This window comes from Olea europaea, chromosome 8 (assembly GCF_002742605.1).
Source record: "Olea europaea var. sylvestris chromosome 8, O_europaea_v1, whole genome shotgun sequence".
Lineage (NCBI taxonomy): Eukaryota > Viridiplantae > Streptophyta > Magnoliopsida > Lamiales > Oleaceae > Olea > Olea europaea.
In genome coordinates, this window is record NC_036244.1 from 14,665,091 (window position 1) to 14,684,148 (window position 19,058).

General features: G+C 35.1%; 2 protein-coding genes across 2 annotated transcripts; one reads left to right on the forward strand and one right to left on the reverse strand.

Moving 5' to 3' along the window:
- Positions 1-5,231: 5,231 nt before the first annotated feature.
- On the forward strand, positions 5,232-8,244 carry LOC111398907 (ribulose-1,5 bisphosphate carboxylase/oxygenase large subunit N-methyltransferase, chloroplastic). Its single transcript, XM_023026068.1, has 6 exons — positions 5,232-5,853; positions 6,080-6,108; positions 6,465-6,676; positions 6,884-7,009; positions 7,234-7,638; positions 7,730-8,244. The coding sequence occupies exons 1-6, from the start codon at positions 5,354-5,356 to the stop codon at positions 7,943-7,945; spliced, it is 1,488 nt and encodes a 495-aa protein (XP_022881836.1). The 5' UTR covers positions 5,232-5,353; the 3' UTR covers positions 7,946-8,244.
- A 672-nt stretch (positions 8,245-8,916) lies between these two features.
- LOC111398912 (O-fucosyltransferase 3-like) lies at positions 8,917-15,219 on the reverse strand. The gene is made up of 8 exons (XM_023026070.1): positions 14,485-15,219; positions 13,819-13,886; positions 13,648-13,736; positions 13,391-13,553; positions 10,674-10,963; positions 10,158-10,362; positions 9,627-9,784; positions 8,917-9,538 (listed from the first exon to the last, which is right to left on the reverse strand). The coding sequence occupies exons 1-8, from the start codon at positions 14,738-14,740 to the stop codon at positions 9,265-9,267; spliced, it is 1,503 nt and encodes a 500-aa protein (XP_022881838.1). The 5' UTR covers positions 14,741-15,219; the 3' UTR covers positions 8,917-9,264.
- Positions 15,220-19,058: the final 3,839 nt, after the last annotated feature.

The following is a 19,058-nucleotide window of genomic DNA, read 5'->3' on the forward strand; positions in this document are numbered from 1 at the left end:
TGGGGCCGGGGGGGGGGGGGGGGGGGGGGGGGGCGCTCAAACAAGGGTGTATTGCTTCTTGTTTTATCTGGTTTAATAATATTGCTTATCCTGGCTAGTTTATGATCTACGGGAACAAAGCTGCTCAAGTTTAGCATTTGCTTTCCTAGTTAGATGAATGTCTCTTAAGAACCCATTGTTTAGACTAGGCAAGACTAAAGAAGATAGATGTGTGTTAAGGAAGTAAATTAGGCAATAGGATAGTTTGATTTATTGTATTTCCATATCTGTACTTGTGATTTTCTGTATATTTATGGAAAAAGAGGGGAAGAACGTAACCTTCTTCTATCTAGAAAATTGATGTCAAACCCATTCAACATAGTATTAGAGAATATTTCCTTGGGCTTGGTAGTCTGCCTTTTTTCCTTTTTTAAGCTGCCTTGCCACTACTTCATCCCCAATTTTTTTCAATTTTTTTCCGGCCAGCTTCTAAAATATTGTCCGTCGCTTCCTGTGTTCTAGTCGGTGTCCCATATGGTTGAGTAATGGCTTGTAGTCTTTGCCCCAAGTAGTATGATTTCTGTCGTCGATTAACGACGATGGTACTCTATCAATCGGCAATCTGCTATAGTGATTCTGTAACTCCGTTGTTCTGTGGTTTCTTGGTCATTTGACCGTCGAAGAGTGGGATTTCATGTGATGATTATCACCTCTGTTGAAGCAAAGGGGCGCGCACAGGTTTTCTTTGGGTGGTAATCGTGTTTGTTCAGCCTCTATGGGTTCAAATTTTGGGCTGAAAACAAAATTTGCTGGGCTTTAATTATTGTGGAAATTACAGGAAACCATACTATTAAAATCAACATTTCAAAAATCAAATTCAAGTTTTGTATATTCACAAATTAGAAATTAATTTAATTATTATAAATCAATATATTAATAATATTATTATAAATTAAATTATATTCACAAACCCTAACATAAAAAGGACCAAGCCATTCTCTCCTCTCCCATCATTTTCTCCACCATCGCCTTCATTGCCGTTGAGTTGTTGCTACTGCAACTCCTCTTGTGTGAGCGTCGCTGTCGTGACGATGAGTTCAACAGAGCGATTTGAAGCGGCATCACAAGCAATGGTATTTGTGTTGTCGCGATTTGTCGTGGTTGCTGTGGTGTTTTGTGTGGTGGCATTTTGCGGTGGTGGAGTTGGCAATTGGGTGAGTAATAGCGGTGCGATGTGCTTGTGCGGTGGTGATTTTGGGTGGTGGTGGTGATGGTGATTGTGTGGTGGTTGATCTGACGGTTCGAGTTGTTTATGTAATGGCGGTGGCGCTTTCTCCCTTCGTCTCTTTTCTCCTCTCCCTCTCCCCTAGTACCGTCACTGCAGCACCTCGATTTTTTATTCGATCTACTTAGTGCGGTTGTCGGCAGCGATGGTTCTTGATGCAAGTGGTTTTATGTATGGGAATGGCATTGGTGACGCAACCTGGTGTTGGCAGTAGTGCCGGTGCTTTAAGGTGGTGGGATGGGGTGTGGGTAATGTTGGTGTTGTAGTGGTGGTGGGCGGCGTCATTGGTGGATGTTAGCGGTGGGGTGGTGCAATGGGGACCTGATTGTCACGATTTTATTGGTTGATTGAAAGTTGTGATCAATAAATTGGTTAATTTGTAAACACTATGGTGGTGGTTTTGGTGGCGATGGTGGTGATGGTGCTGTTAGAGGCAGTGTTGAAGTGGTGGTCGTAAGTGTTGGTGATGGTTACAGGTTATTTGGTTGATTATGACCAATGAATTAGTTAATCTGTGACCAATAAAATAAATAAATTGTGACCTAAAAAATTAATAATTTGTGACAGTCTAATAAGTTGTGACCTATAATATTTGTGATCTGTGACCTGCAATTTTTTTTATTCGTGACCGAAAAATAATGTGACCTATAAAATTTTTAATTTGTGATCGAAAAATAAGTTGTGACTAAAAATTAATCCGTGACTAATTAATTTTTTTATTTGTGATCGATGAACAAATTGTGACCTAAAATTTTTTTGAATCGTGATCGTAAAATAATTTGTGGCATAAAATTTCTGATTTGTGACCAAAAAATAATAAGTGACTAATTAAATTGTTAATTTGTGATCAAATTGTATGGATATGTGACTTAAATATATTTAATAAATTAATTAATTAAATCATAAATAAATTTTAATAAAAATCTGATTTTTGAAATTTGAAATTTGTTTTCTTAATTTTAAAATATACCATACTTAATGTCTTACTTATGAAATTTTTCCTTAATTATTTTGGAGTTATTTCAATTGTTGGGCTAACAAGTTATTGTGATTGGGCTTTAATTATTGTTGGGTTTTGGGTTCAAGTTTATTATTGGGCCCTAGTTTGTGATTTTATTTTTTGGGGGGGCTATTGGTTAGTTTGTGGGTCATTTAGTTATTGGGTCTATTATTGGGTTAGTATAATTATTAGATTGTTGAGGTTATTAAATTTCTATTGAATTTATTGTTGGGCTGGTTTATGAATAGTATCATGTCATTCAAAATGGAGATGTTCAACCAAATTGGACTCATGACAAAGAAATTACAATTACTGGACCAGGTGCTAGAGGTCCTTTTTTGGGTGGTAAAGGTTTATTTAACCAATTAATTTTAAACAAGTCGTAAGTTTCTAGACAGTGATTCTGCAAATGTTAATTCTACTCTCAATGATCAGTGGGATCAAAAGAATAGTGCTATTAATGGACTTATGATCAGTAGTATTGAACTTCATATCGGTGATCCTGCCTCTGTATGTCTAGAGCTAAGCAAATTTGGGAGCATCTTTAACATATACATTCTAAGATCAAAAATATTACTCGAATCTAGGAGACATGTAAAAAATACTTTAGACTTGAGAATGGCTCCTCCAGTCTTATAGAATATTATAATAAGCTTTTGACAGTGTGTCAAGAGAGGAATATACATCAACATTTGTCTCTTGATTTGAAAGTTATGGAAAAACAGAAGGAAAATATCAATATTGTTAAATTTTGTATTGGTCTTCCACCAGAATTTGAAGCACCCGAGCACAAATATTAGGTAAAAAAGAGCTTCCCAATTTAGTAGAGACATTTTCTCGTATTCAGTGCTCTACTCTCTCGGATAGTATACCCAAAGGAGATCATTCTATTTTTATTACTTAGGGTGGCTCAATCAGGGGTGGACGTAGAAGTCAGGGTGGCCGTGGTGTTAGCTCCCGGGTGGACGAGACATTAGAGGTAGTGGTCATTTGGGAAATCGTGGACCACAAAAATGTACTCATTGTGATCATGTAGGTCACTCCGGTGATTATTATTGGGACTTATGTGGCAAACTATTTTGATCTACTAACTAGGTCTCGTCTAATGAGGCTCATAACCTTGTATCTAAACCAGTGGCTAACCCCAGTTCAACACCAAAATCTGATTTCTTTTTTTTTTTTTTTTTGATACCTAGGTGTCCATTTTACAGCGACTAATCCTAGGGCCTACGATCCAGCCCCTCTTTACGCAAACCAGGTAAATCGCGGGTTGTGCCACAAATTGGCTAGGGTCCAAGAGCTCTCTCAACTGAACTGTCAAAGTGTCGAGCGAGTCAAACTCATGTATGCGTCTTGCCTTCCAAGAGAACTCCTGCCTTCTAGGAAATATCCTGCCTTCTAAGAGCTCCATGAATCGAACATGCGACCTCTGAACTGCTCGCCTTGCAGAATTCCGTCCTTTGCCATTTGGGATGTGCCCCGAGGGCACCAAAATCTGATTTCTTCTTAGTACCACAAGATGAGTGTGGCCACTTCCAATTTCATGGCCACTCTCGATCAATTAGGCAAACGATGTAATTATGGAGGTTCAATCCAAAGCAATGATCTACATCCCTCGTTTTCAAGTCCTCCGGTACGAACAATGTTTTTTTTCCGCTATACTTATTGATTTATGATGTAATTCAACATTCTACAGTGCTTTTGATGATTTAAAACCAAGAAACATCTATCTTTTTACAATATAGAGCTTTATAGGATCTCTATATGATCCACAAATTTAAGGAGTAATAATAAATAATATAATCAAAATGAAGTACCAAAAAAAAAAGTAGGCAAACACTTGAATGCCTAGCAATGAATGAAATTCAAGTTTTAGGTAAGAACAACTTAGATGAGAAGAATGATTTTTAAAAGTTAATTCAGTCAAAAGTTTTTTCAAAATAAATAATTTGATTTGATAAAGAAAGAGTGTAATAGTCTTGCTCAAAAGTATCTCACTTGAAAGGTCAATTATTGAATGCAAATTGAGATGGCATTTATAGCAGTTAAACGTCAAAAATTCTGTCCAACCGGATGTTCGCTTATGAACTGGACACTGAACTAATCGTTGCATCTCAGAATTTTAGAAGGTTAAAAATTCGAGTGCTGGACGCATCGAACGTCTGCTTGGACAGTGTTTTTCTCGGACTTTTCCTTCTTTGATTGTTTTGAAAAATATAGACTTTGAATGACCTTTTTACTTAAATTTTCTTTGATTGTTTTGAAAAATATAGATTTTGAATGACATTTTCACTTAAAATTTTCAAAGTGACATTTGTGAGAAGTTTGAATTGAGATTCTCACCTTTTGAGAAATAATTTTATGCAAGCATTTTTAAGAAATAATTTTTTTTGTGCATAAAAAAATTAATATTGAACTTTCAATGATTCATTGTTAAGAATTAAAGATTTAACGTGTTATATTAGACAATATTAAAGAAGAGAGATGTATAATACTATTCGATATTTACTTCGTCAAATTTTATTTAATTTATTATATCAAACATGTCATAAAAGTAAAGTGCTACAGATGTGATATTTATAATTAATATCTACAAAACAAAAATCAAGGAAAAAATAAAGAGGGAAAAGGTGTTATGTACTCATATTTCGAGTTACTTTTAAGAAATACTGGTAGCATAAAAATATTGAAGGTATAAAATACTCAAAAGGCGTAGAACTTTTTATTTGAATTATAAAAAAATTATGATCGTACTCTGATTCTTTAAATTGATTGTCTTATTCATAACAAATAAATCCATTTAAGTTAGATTGTCTTTGTTTAAAATTAAATGTTAAATTTACATATTTACAACAAATGAATAAACAAAAAATAAATATTAAGAACAAAACCTATTTTGAAAACAACTCACCTTTATGCTTATAGCTTGTAAGAAAATAATTTAAGCATAGCCAAACAAAAAATTTGAAAAAAGAATTATCCTTTAAGAGAAGCTTCACACTGTCCTTTTGCAGCCTCATCCTCAACCTCTCGATGCAAGCTGATCCAGCAACCTCTGCAAAAACATTGTGAAGAATAAAGAGGGGAAAATGGCCACTTTCTTCTCTCTTTACCCTTCAACTTCCTCTTCTCTTCCCTCTCCTCCCAGAACCCCAAAACTACAATTTTCTTTATTGAAACAAAATTCAACTTGTATTTATTTCAAGAAAAGATCATTATATGTAAATTCAGTTCTGTCAGCAGAAACTGACTCAAAAGTCCCACAAACAGTGCAGACTTTCTGGCAGTGGCTAAAAGATGAAGGCGTGGTGTCAGCCAAGACTCCGGTGCGGCCGGGGGTGGTGCCTGAGGGCCTTGGACTGGTGGCCACAAGGGACGTTGCTAAAAATGAGGTCATTTTAGAGGTGCCCAAGAAGTATTGGATCAATCCTAACACCGTTTTGGAATCAGAGATTGGAAATGTTTGCTCTGCGTTGAAGCCTTGGATTTCTGTTGCTCTGTTTTTTCTCAGAGAGAGGTTTAGGGAGGACTCTAAGTGGAAAAATTACATTGATATTCTTCCAGAGTATACTAATTCCACAATATTTTGGTGGGTTATGTTCAAAATTTGTCTATAAATTTATGTTCCTTTTTTAAGAACGTTCAGCATGTTTCGCCTAGTTTAAACTCCGACTTTTTCGGGCATTCAAAAAAAGTACTTTTAAGCATGGTCGAACATTATTTTAATGTGTGTACACATATTTTTACGTTTTGAATTTCTATGGATTTGTAGTTTTATGTTGATATGTATTGTTTTGTATGCTATTCCAGTGCAGGTCAGAAGAGGAGCTTTCTGAGATTCAAGGTAGTGTGATTTCTTCCTGATGCACGTTGTTCGATTAACATGATTTAAACCTTACTGAAAATTATCGTTTCTAGAGTTACTTTCAGCATAAGTTTACCTAAAAAAACGATAATTTGTTTGATTAAAATGATTTAAAGCTTACAGAAAATGATTGTTTCTCTTATGACAATAAGCTAAGAGTTACTTTCAACATAAGTTCACAATAAAAAAGAAGAAAAATTAACTTATTATCGAAACATTTTTTTTCATAGAACTGCGTCAAGGGCCTTAAAGAATATTATTTCAGCAGTTTATTTCAGCTGCTGGTTGTTCCGGAAATACATAACTGAACTTGTAATTAATCTGAGGTTTTGCAGGAACACAACTATTGAGCACAACATTGGGTGTGAAAGAGTATGTGCAAAATGAGTTCTTGAAAGTTGAAGAAGAAATCATAATTCCAAACAAGCAGCTCTTCCCTATTCCAATAACATTAGATGATTTCTTTTGGGCATTTGGGATACTCAGATCGAGGGCATTTTCTCGTCTTCGCAATCAAAATCTAGTGATCATCCCCTTTGCAGACTTGGTGAGATCTCAAGGCCTTGGGGTTTTGCCTTTAAATAGCTGTAAATTTCAAGTTTTAGTATGAAATACGATGAGCGATAGATTAGATATCGTTGAAGATTCATTTTTTCTCCTAATACTTTGACAATATATAATGTTACTACACTAGATGAAATTTCTCCAGAGATCTATGATTTACATGCCTTTTTTGACGTTCTTGGAACCTCAGGTCAATCACAGTGCCCGAGTTACTACAGAAGATCATGCTTATGAGGTTAGAGGACCAGCAGGTCTTTTTTCCTGGGATTACCTCTTTTCTTTAAGGAGCCCGTTACCACTCAAGGCTGGCGAACAGGTGAATTTCATTGCCTATTTCTGTTGACTTCTTTTATTCCGACTTAGATGCTACAAGAGCAACATATACCACAAATGATAAACATGAAACAGCTAATGCAATGCAGATATTGAGTTAATATTGTCCTATTTCCTCGAATGGACCAAATGAAAGGGTACATGAATAATCACTTAGTGAGACAATGTAATCAGTAATGGGGTTCAAGTTATTGGTAATTCTGGCAGGTTTTTATCCAATATGATTTGAATAAGAGCAATGCTGATACGGCTCTGGACTATGGGTTCATTGACTCCAAGTCAGATCGTGATGCATTCACATTGACACTAGAAATATCAGATTCGGATGTTTTTTTTGGTGACAAGTTGGATATAGCCGAGTTAAATGGTTTAGGAGAAACTGCATACTTTGACATTAAGTTGGGACAACCTCTTCCACCTGCTATGCTTCCATATCTACGGCTGGTAGCACTTGGAGGAACAGATGCATTTCTTCTGGAGTCGATTTTCAGAAACACTATTTGGGGTCACCTCGAGTTGCCTATTAGCCGTGCCAATGAGGAGCTTGTATGTCAAGTGGTTCGGAATGCATGCAAATCTGCACTTTCTGGCTATCATACCACCATCGAAGAGGTAACTTTATCCTAGTTTCGAATTAGAGTTACTAATCTTAATAATTTTAAGTTTTTACAAATGGTAAATGTACTAACAAGGTAAAATGCAGGATGATAAGCTGAAAGAGGGAGGAAATCTAAGTCCAAGGCTTGAAATAGCTGTTGGAATAAGAGTGGGAGAGAAAAAGGTATTGCAACAGATTGATGATATCTTTAGAGAGAGGGAATTGGAATTGGATGAACTTGAATATTACCAAGAAAGGAGGCTCAAAGATCTTGGTCTGGTTGGGGAACAAGGTGATATAATCTTCTGGGAGCCGAAGTAGGTACTGTGAATCTGATTATGGTCGAGAGGCATCATCATGTAATACCACATCAAAGAAAGCTACAGGTAGAAGTCATGGATCGAAGAAGATAATCCTTCTATTCAATCCAGGAATGTTTTGAGGATCGGAAATTTATGTTTTGCGGTTGCATATTTTGTGGATTCAGCTCCAGTTTTTCAAATTTCAGATCATTTTATCATATAATTATTATCTTGATACATGATATCTGCATTTCACCATCTTTTTCGTTGTAATTTTTGCCTGTGAAATATAGTTAAATTCATCTTTACGTACTAAAATTGTTCAAACAACCGCAGTATGTTTTACTATTACCCTACTGAATTTGGTCAAGATCATGTGTATCTAGGTGGACGCTCAGCATGAATTTCTACTTGTTAATCAACAAAAACCAAGAGTGGAATAGGGTGAGGCATACATCATTACTTCCAGGTCAATGTATATTTTTTTTGTTATTTCTGTTGTGTATTAGCCTATATAAAAAGGCTGCAGATTTCTGAATTGAATAAAGTATTAGACAGAAAAGTTCTTTCTCCTTCTCCCTCTTTTTACACCTATCTTCTTTTACTGATAACCATTTATGCAGTATATATAGAGATTGAAAATTACCCCCAAGATTTAAAGATTTGCTTGAAAATGCTTTCTAAAATATAAAACTTATAGATTTGAATTCATGCTTACCATTTGTAACTTGTATAAATCTTGATTACTCAAACAAACAATTTTTATCCTAGACCACTGCGAAATGCACAGAAAAGACTAGTTTAGGTGTGGAATAGGGACTAGGGGTGCAAAGGATCCAAGCTAGCCAGCCCTTCACAGTACATGACACGGTCCTATAAGGGGCTGTGCGCGCCTCAGACCCAAGGCCAAGTACATATTATTATAGCCTTTGGAAGATAGAGAATATAGCCATTGTTAAAGACCACGAGCATGCACAACATTTTCTGGTATAGCAATTAACGAGGAAATTTCTGTATGAATGACAATATCCAAAATTACACGGCATTATTCTATCAGCAGAAGAAAATAAAATTACATATTAACAAAATGAATGAAGACATTTTGAATCTTTTCAATTATCTTTTAGCTTAAAAGTTCCTTCTTTCTTGAGAATTCTTCACAAACGATGATCAATTCTTGATAGGAACCAGCAGCAACTTCAGTCGACAGTTCGTTTTTGAGTGCATGTATCCATCAAAACAAGTCTCAGATTATTGGAGTGGCATAGTTAACCTCACTTTCACCACATGTATTGACAGATCGATGCCAAAAAAAAAAAAAGATTTTACAGCAATGTATCATATGATTGTAGTTGCATTACCAGGACTTGATAAGTCGTCACAACTAATGCTTTCACAAAGGCATTCTTGAGGATTCGCATAGAAGTAATCTTCTTCTTTCGGCTTGTCTGGAATAACCTTACGTTGACTTGGCTGTCCTATTCTTCTCTCATGGGCCACTTGTACCGCAGCTGAAAACTCATCCCAGGTGAGTGTCCCATTTTGAAGTAAATCCAACAACTCTACAAGCTTTATGCGATCCAGTTTGATGGTTTTTTTGAAACCAAGGTACCTGCATAAGATGGAAACACAACTGTCTAACAGATATAGAATAGCCTATTAATACAGATAATCCACATTGCTAAGCTCATAGATGGTACCTACGATGACCTTCCACGACTCTTGCCATGTTTCCATCATATGTGGGAATAAAAATATTACTAGCAACAGAAACCATAAAATCGAGGGCTGCCATTTGAGATGAATGATTCTGAAACTGCAGCAAATCTTTGGGATCTAGCAGCATTTCCTTTTTAACCTGAAATCACAATGACTAATATTTAGAGAAACAATAAGTTTGCAAAACGAAAAAACTAGAAGCAATAGATAAGGCACATAAATGACTTGTTTACAAGCACGCGAAAACTATGGTCATGTCGTTTACAAACGTACAAATTTAAGGCATCCCGAGAAACCAAAAAGTTGAGCGGATATGATAATCACCCCTAATGATTTCCTCCTAAGAAAACAATAAACCCATACTTGGTCTATCCAATATTGCAAATGGCTGAACAGTGCAATGGACAAGATTTTAACTTTCTTTTCTTTCTCAATATTATGCAATGTCTTATGTCTAGTCCACCTTACCCAACATGCTATAGAAAGAAAGAGAAGTAAGCAGCATCACTCACAATCCTTGGAAAGGCAGCTCTTAAAGAAGTAAGTCTGCGTTCACTTCCGTAGATCTCACCAGATGCAATATAGATTTGGGTTTCCTTATCAAATCCCAATGCTCGCAGAATCAAAGCCGTCTCCTCTGGGGTAAGAGGACATAAGCCATGAGATCTCCTTTCCTCTGATACTATTTCTTTCTCCCTCCACCAAGGAAATGCATACCTGTTTTGATAATATAATGTAAAAATGAAAATTTAAGTGTGCAGAAGGTGGGAAATTGAAGAAAACTAAGAAGTTTAAAACCCTAAACACTGAATCCGGGAAAAATAGTAACAGTGAAAATGCAAAACAATCTAAAATTGAAAATAATCAATCACAGACAATGCTCATATCATGAACGACATTATGATCATTTCTTCATCATCGATTTGTTGTACCATATAAGATCTTTGATTACTTTCCGAAATGGCAACTACGAACAGGTAATTTTGTTTCTTTCCATTCAAACAATGAATCAATTTCATCGAAGTTACCTTAACCGTTTGAGTTCCTCAGCCTCCTCTACAGTACAGCCATGAGTACAACCTGAGAAAGCCAACATGTCCATTTCATATCGGAGATGCAATGCTAAATATGGTCCCTTTTCTTGAAGAATATGAACCAACTTGTTTCCCAGAGCCTCAATCTCAGGTGTGAACTTTAGCGCCTGGAAATTGACATGACACCTGAGTTTCTGAAGCTCAAGAGGGATCCCATTATTTGCCAGTCGAGCATCTGTTTTGTTGAAGTATATAACCTTATGCTGGCTGAAGAGAGGCAAAATCTGCATGTGGAATCTAAAACATAAGAACAAAATGTCTCGTTCTATTCCAGCGCAACAAAAATTAACTGAAGAATAGCATCACTGTAGTAGCAAGTGTTAAGATTCCCACACTAAAAATAAACTTTCAAGAACTCCATTTATAAGCAATAAATGGATCACACAAAAGAAAAAGTAAAAGGGAAACAAAATTTTGATGTCTTGATTAAAGCTTGTTTGCTCTCTCTCCATTATATTGCAACTAAACATAATAGTTTACTTCCCAAAATGCTTTTATTTGTTGATATATATTTCAACCTCTATCCTCATTCTAAAACTTTTTGGACATCCAATTCAAACTATAATGACATGAATTCTAATTTTTTTTTCCCAAACAAAATTCATAATTTGATTGCAAAAGGTTACAAATAAATTCAATGCAATTAGTGGTGTGCAACTATTTAAATGGCTAGGACACCATTTTGCTTTCGAAAATAGAATCAAATAATTCCCTGATAAGACATCATGATCTTCTGTCAATGGCATGTGCACTATAGGTATTTCATTATGTGATGAACATCGGTGCAGAGGTGAGGTTATGCATAGGATGCCATGCTCGATAGTATTAGGGATAAGGTATGCTTGAGCAAATTTTGAAGCGAAATGTTTCGCCTGCAGGGGAAGAAATTAAAAGATAGTTCAGCCTATCGCCCACAAGTTGACGGTCAAACGGAAGTGGTTAATCGGGGGTCGAAACATATGTGCGCTGCTTTGCTGCATTCAGACCAAAAGAATGGTACCGTTTTTTGTCTCTGGCAGAACTATCATATAACACTTCATTCCATGTATCTACACAACTGATACCTTTTCGCATACTATATGGGAAAGAGCATTCATCTCTATTACATTCGAGAAAGGCACCACCATTTTTTCTTCCTTGGACCAGCAGTTAGTAGAACGCGACACGGTCTTGAAGGAGCTCAAAATTCACTTGCAACGAGCTCAATAGCAAATGAAGAACATGGCTAATAAGCATCGACGTGCAGTGGATTTTCCAGCAAGTGATTTAGAGTATTTAAGAGCTTGGTTTTTTGGATTAAAATCTAAATTCAAAGTCAATATTAAATTTTAACCACGTATTTTATGGGACCTACAACTTTTCAACCACACATTTCAAAAACTTCTTTCAAAAATCTAATTTTAATCCCTACCAAACACCCACTAAAAATGAAGTCGTATCATCGCAAAACTTTGGCACACTAAGTCAATGAAAAGCTGGCTCCTCACTACTACGGGCCTTTTAAAATCGTGGCTAAGGTGGGAAAGGTCACCTATAAACTAGACCTATCGCCTGGAACCTTAAATTCACCCGGTCTTTCATGTATCGCAATTGCGGAAAGCGGTCGGGGAGCATCATCTGACCACTCAATCTTGGCACGGATTGGGAGTTAGTAGTGGAGCCAGAGGCGGTGTTGGGAGCCCGAGGTGCCTTATCAAATAATGCTGATGATATGGAAGTCGTGATAGAATGGAAAGGGTTGTCTCCAATGGAAGCCACTTGGGAGCCGTACAGCCTAATCAGCCTACAATTTCCCACTTTCCACCTTAAGGACAAGGTGGCTGAATTGGGGAGGGTAATTGATAGGCCCCCAATCAAGCAAACTTATTCCATAAGAATCAAGAAGAATGGAGTGAGTGGGGGCAGCAACTGATTCTGTTAGGAAGGCTGTGTTGTAACCAAAATCTGCTTTAACACGCTTATAAATAGTAGATGTGAGAATAGAAGGGGCATGACTTTTGTGATTAAAGTGAGATATAGGATAGACACAGTCCTCTCTAAAGGCTGCAATTTATCATTCCAGTTTTCTGTAATCTTTTCCTTCAATCAATACAAACCCTTTGGGCTCTCATTATTCCATTGTTTTCTTTACGTTCACCAGTGATTCCCATCAGTTATGCAAAGTTAACAACAGAAAAAACTGGCTGTTAGTCTCTCAATCAAGCAAGACTTCAAAACCTATTCTTCTTATGGAGGTTTTTCTCGAGAACCAATATAAATCTGACACTTATTGCTTTATAGCCACTGGTGCAAGCAATGATGCTTACCTAAAAATCGTATTCTCCTTCTCATGTTGCAAACATGAATCACTACATAGAAAAGCATGTAAAGCCTTAGACACCAAACTGCTAAATTTTTTCCGTTGTCATGCACCAAAAGGGCTAGCCACATATCATTTGTAAATTAGGTGATGCTGACATGGAATTGTTGATGGCAGTTGACGAATATAAATAAGGATTAACAAATAAGGGGAATTATCTTGGCAGAAGTTCAAGGGAAGTAAAATGCACAATGTACATTGACTTACAAATTAACACTTACAAATTAACATTGTACGCACAAGGAACTTGCTTATGCCACGAAAATATTCATGATAAAAGAAATATACAAACCTGTTGCAAATAGTATTTCTCATTTGACCAGCTTACAGGAGGCATTATAAGCGGTTTAAATCCATATCTTGCCCCAAACTTCTTGGGCAACCTCTTAATAATTCGAACTTCATCTCTTAATGAATCAATGAAATGTCTCACATCAAAAATATCCTCAAAATTACTGCAAGTAAAATAACAGAGTTTCAAGCTGCAGAAAGGAATAAATGACAGATTTCTATGCATGTGCGTGACTACTTTTCCATAGTAAAATATACCTAGGATCAGCCCAGAATGATGCCTTATCAAGCTCGGGAACAACCAAAGTAAGATTTAACAGCCTAGCAATTGTGACCATGTCACAAATCTGAAAGTTCAGGTTGCCAATTAGTTGAGGCGAAACTTATGTAGTTAACAAGAGAATAAAGAATGAAACTAAAAATACAAACCTCTGAGCGCATTTGATTCAAGCCGCCATTGCAAGAGACTTTAAGAAAACCATTACTTCTGTAATTTCCTGCAGTATATTAGACTTGAATCTTAAACAGTACAAGAAAGTACAACACCACAGCTATTGGATTTTCAAATTTATCCTAAGTTCTGCAATTATTCTACTCTTTTAGAGAGAGAGAGAAGTGGCTTTTCAACAACTGGCACCATTCATTTAATGCGAAAATCGGAAGCCAAAATTTAAGTGGGGTTATTTATGTATGATACCAGTAGATTTATAGCTTGTATAATATGAGATTCCTCCTCATTGTTTGCCAATATTGCAAATTACCTCGATTGGTACAGAAGCATAAAACTTAGGTCCTATCGACTTTGAGAACGCATCTAGTTACCCCAACTATCTCAGCCTGATGATGCAAACTTTCATATTCATCAAATTGCCCACAAATATTAGTCCTGGTTTTAGGTAAAAATTCCCAGTCACAACCTTATCTATGAGTTTCACTAACTTATATATTCAATATAGGACCTAATAACTATATACATGAATGTATACATCATTACTATTTAACTGACATAGACATCACAGATTTGAATATAAATTCATGTAGGCAATAATGCACCACTCAAAAACAAGTTCAAATTAGCAAAAAGAGATTACTCACTAGAAGGAACCGGGGGTGGGGGTGAAGAAGGTAGGGATTCTTCTCCACCAACCGACATTTTTCTAAATCCCAATTCTCCGGTGAATAGCCGAGGATGCCACAGTTCCCCAACTGTGACAAGCTGAACCAAACAGGTCCATATTAGAATGCTAGAACAAATTCTGATAAACCAAGCTTGTAATCTTGATCTCTGAACCGCCTGCCCCTGCAATAACGGCAATTTATCAATGTCCCTTTCTGATCTTACCACCTCCATCTCCCTCTACCTCTACCTCTACCCTCATTGCCATCGCCAGATATTCATCCCCAAATTACACATCACAACAAACCCCAAATTCATGAATCAACTACACGATGTTACATGCATATTCTACGCATATGCATGATTTGAAATGTGGGTTTGTCAAAGATTCAATCTTTCTAGTAAAATGGAAGAACTGAAACGCGGATGGGTGAAATTGAAGGAAATTTTTGAATTTTAATTGAGGAAAAAAAAGGAATTTTTTTGACAGGATGAAGAAATGGCATCTCCCTATATATAAGAGAGGAAAAAAATAAATGAGAAGTGATTTTCACGATCTGAATAGTTTATCAAAATGAACGTGTCTCTGCAGAATTTCTATCCTATTTTTCAGGAAAAAATGATCCAGGATTTGGATTATTTTGTTGTTTGCATAATCAAGTTTGATTCATATAATTATTGCGGTAACATTGTAAATTAATTTATTTCATGATTTTATTCTGATCTCTTTATTTTGAAACTTTCAATAAATTCCATAGACTTTTTTAATCAAAAGGTGGGCAACATGATTTGGTTTAATTAAGATTATACAGGATTTGTTTAGTGACAATTTGACATCTGGTTATGGAGCTGCAGAGTTTGCACAGTTGCTAATTGAGGTAATAGGTGTGTACTATTTGAAAAATGCTACACGTACACGACATTATACAGCTTTGTTGACAACCTTCTCACATATAAGAGTGGGATCCACGATTAAAATAATCACGGGCCCCACATTTATGAGAGGGCTGTAAAAATTTACAGCATATACATGCTATACAAACAGCATTTCTGGTACTATTTATATTAAGTTTCCTCATTTTCAATCATATATTATCCCATAAAATAATTTTACACGTGAACTCAAAATTTTTCATTATAAAATACATTTTTGACCCATAAATTGGGCTTAAACGGGGGCTAACAATATCAGGAGCAATTAATGCCGTTGATGATGAAAAATGATGTGACACTACTTCATCAATTTAAAGAAATTTGAAAGGAAATACGGTTATATATGTACTAGAATTGAACAAAATTAGAGAGTGATTTGCTAAAAATTGTTTATGGTACTACAGAGAAATTTTTGATAGCTCACCCTATTCTCATTCATCCGTTCGCTTTAATATAGATTGTCGCATATATATTTGTCATTTTGATCATATCAAACTACAATGTTTGACTTTAATTTGTGTATTATCATCCATTTTGAATAGATTTGATTGGCTGAGAAGTTCGATTGTAAAAGGGTTATCATAATGCCTAAACTATAGTCATCACGGCTTTCTTTTGATTAGTTGTCAGGGACGGTGCCTCTGTCTAGGGGAACACCTTTTTTAGTCGTATCATTGATGGTTTCAGATAATGTCTCCCATGGTCGGACCCATAATGATAGATTTTGTGGGTCAACCATCTATTCTGAACTATTTAATTAATCTGACAAAGACAAAGTCAAGTTGAACTCTCAAATGGTTCGAAGTAGGTTTTAATCTAATGTATTTTAGCCATTGAGTATTTATACAACACAGATACACATTAATCTTGATAACAGATTGTTTGTACATATCTTGGTGCATGTATTTAGTTGATAGTATGCCTGTCTCTCAAGGCAAGATTGCCAAAAACGTGAATCGAGAAGCATCTTTTAAAACAATAAATACATAATAACTTTATAGTATGTTTAGCTTTATGAGAATGGGTCACAATTTATGGTCAAGACACATAATGGGATTACGAGTAATTTTTTTATGACATCAAAACAGAAACAATAATAAAAGACAAATTTAGTTAAAGCATCTTGTGGAGTTTATTAAGGAGTCAATATTTTTAGAGGTGATGCTACACATATATTAAAGTGTTCATAAAGATGTCTACTCCCCTTATATGGACTTCGTCCCCCTCCATGTAAAGGGAGTGAACACCTTTATGAACTTCATATTATGTATAAATAGTATATTTCATATATTTAATTGTAAAGTAAGTACTCATCTAAACAAATTTCACGACAACATAAAAATGGGCTCTCGCCTCGTTAAAACAAGTGAAAATTACAGCCCATTAGAATTTTAAACTTTTCATTTCAAAATTAAGATTTACAAGTTTTTATTTCAAAAATCAGATAATAATTAAAATTTTAAATATAAATAATTATATTACAAAATATAATATACATATTCATCCCATTTAGCCCATACCCAACCACACACACCAAAACCCTAATTATTTTCATCATCTCCATTCTCTCTCATCTCTATCCCACCTTCTCCCTTTTCTCTAGCCGTTTCTCGCTGTCGCCACCACCACACCATCGACACAACCTCACCAGCACCACACCCACCAAAAAGATCCCCAAAGCCGCAGCCCCTTCCTCTGTCGACGCCATTACCACCACAAATCCACCATCTTTCCCTCAACTATCAACGCCACACAAAATAGATTAGGTGAAACAGAGGAGATGGTGAATAGAGAAACAAGTCTACGTTGGCGACAGGGCACAATTCGTCGCTACTTGGTGCACAGCAACGACACACCAGTAGCCGTTCAACGATTGTGCCTTTCGTTGCTCAACGTCGTCGGTGGAAGTGCAACTGTCATGGTAGTTCTGTCGGTGGCACATATCATTGTGATGGTGTTGTGCTGTAGCATTTGGTTGTTGACGGTGTTGGAATGATGGTTGTGGTGAGGCTTTTGTTGTGGATCTAATGTGGTGGTGTTTTTTAGGTAATGGTAGGCGACAATTTTGTTGGATCTTGTTGGTGATAGTGGTTGTAAAGGCATCTCCAATACATGTCCTATTGCACCAAAAATTGGTGCAAACTTCCTCAAACCATTGCACCAAATTTTTGTGCAAAATGTGCAACACTATTCATTACACCATTTTTTGTATCAAATGGTGTAATGTCCATTTTGTCCTTATTTTTCATTTTTCAAATATAATAGTTATGGATATTTGTGTCATTTTTTATCTATAATAATAATGATGATGATAATTAATTACACTATTAATTATATTATTAAAGTTTATTATTTTTAATAATGTAATCAAATAATAATTAACATAATTGTTAATTTAACGTAAAGTTTACTTTTAAAGTTTATTATTTTTAATAATATAATCAAATAATAATTAACGTAGTTGTTAATTTAACGTAAAGTTTATATTATTAAAGTTTATTATTTTTATAAATTTAACGTAATTATTTATCATAAATTAATAATATAATTAATTATTTTTGTCAATTTAACATGATATATAAAACGTGTGAATAATTTAGTAATCAATATATTTGTTAATTTAATGAAATTATGATTTCGTAATTTATATAGTTATAAAATAAATAAATAAATAATTTTTTAAATAAATACATTGTCAAAAATTGAAAGAATGAATAAAATAATAAATCACTGTTTATTTTATGTAAGTTTTGACGTAATGGTTGGAGAAGAATTTTGGTTTGGTGCAAAATTTGATACAAAATTGTGCAAATTTCGGTGCAGCGTTGAAGATGACCTAAGGTGGTGAAAAATTTTGAATCATGACTTGCAAAATTTGTGATTGATATATAAGTTGTGAACTATAAATTTTTTTATTTATAATCGGTGTATAAATTGTGATAGATAAAAATTTTGATTTGCAACCGTGAAATAATTTGTAACTTATAAAATTTTTTGTTCGTAACTGAAAAATAATCGTGACCAATTAATTCAAAATTTATGATCAAATTATATAAAATTGTGACTTTAATATATTTAATTAATAAAATATATTTTTAATTAATTATTTCATAAATAAAATTTAATAATACATTTTTTCGAAATTTTAAACCTTGCTTTTGAGTTTTGAAATAAGTTATATGAGTCTGTTTGGGAGTAATTTTGAGAATTGATTTTTTGACCGTAGGAGAAAAGTGGGGTCCACCTGTGAAAGAAGAAGTGAAATATGACGGCTGAAATAAAGAAATAACGGTCAAAAAATCGGGCCCAAACAAGCCCATATTTAATTTCTTAAATATGAAATTTTCCATTAAAACAAGTTACACATGGTCGGCATGTGCTGCAAGGACTACTTGTGCACTAAAAGGTAGAAATGAGGGTGGCATTGCCATAAATGAAAACAATAGTCATTTTTTCCCAAGTGAGTCCATAGGCTGGGGACCATTTTTGCAATTTTTTTCCCAAAGGAGTCCATAGGCTTGGGACCATTTTTGCAAATTCCATTTAAGCAGGATGTTAAATATGAATTTAAGAGCCTGTTTGAACCACATTATAATGAAAATGAGAATGAGAATGAGAA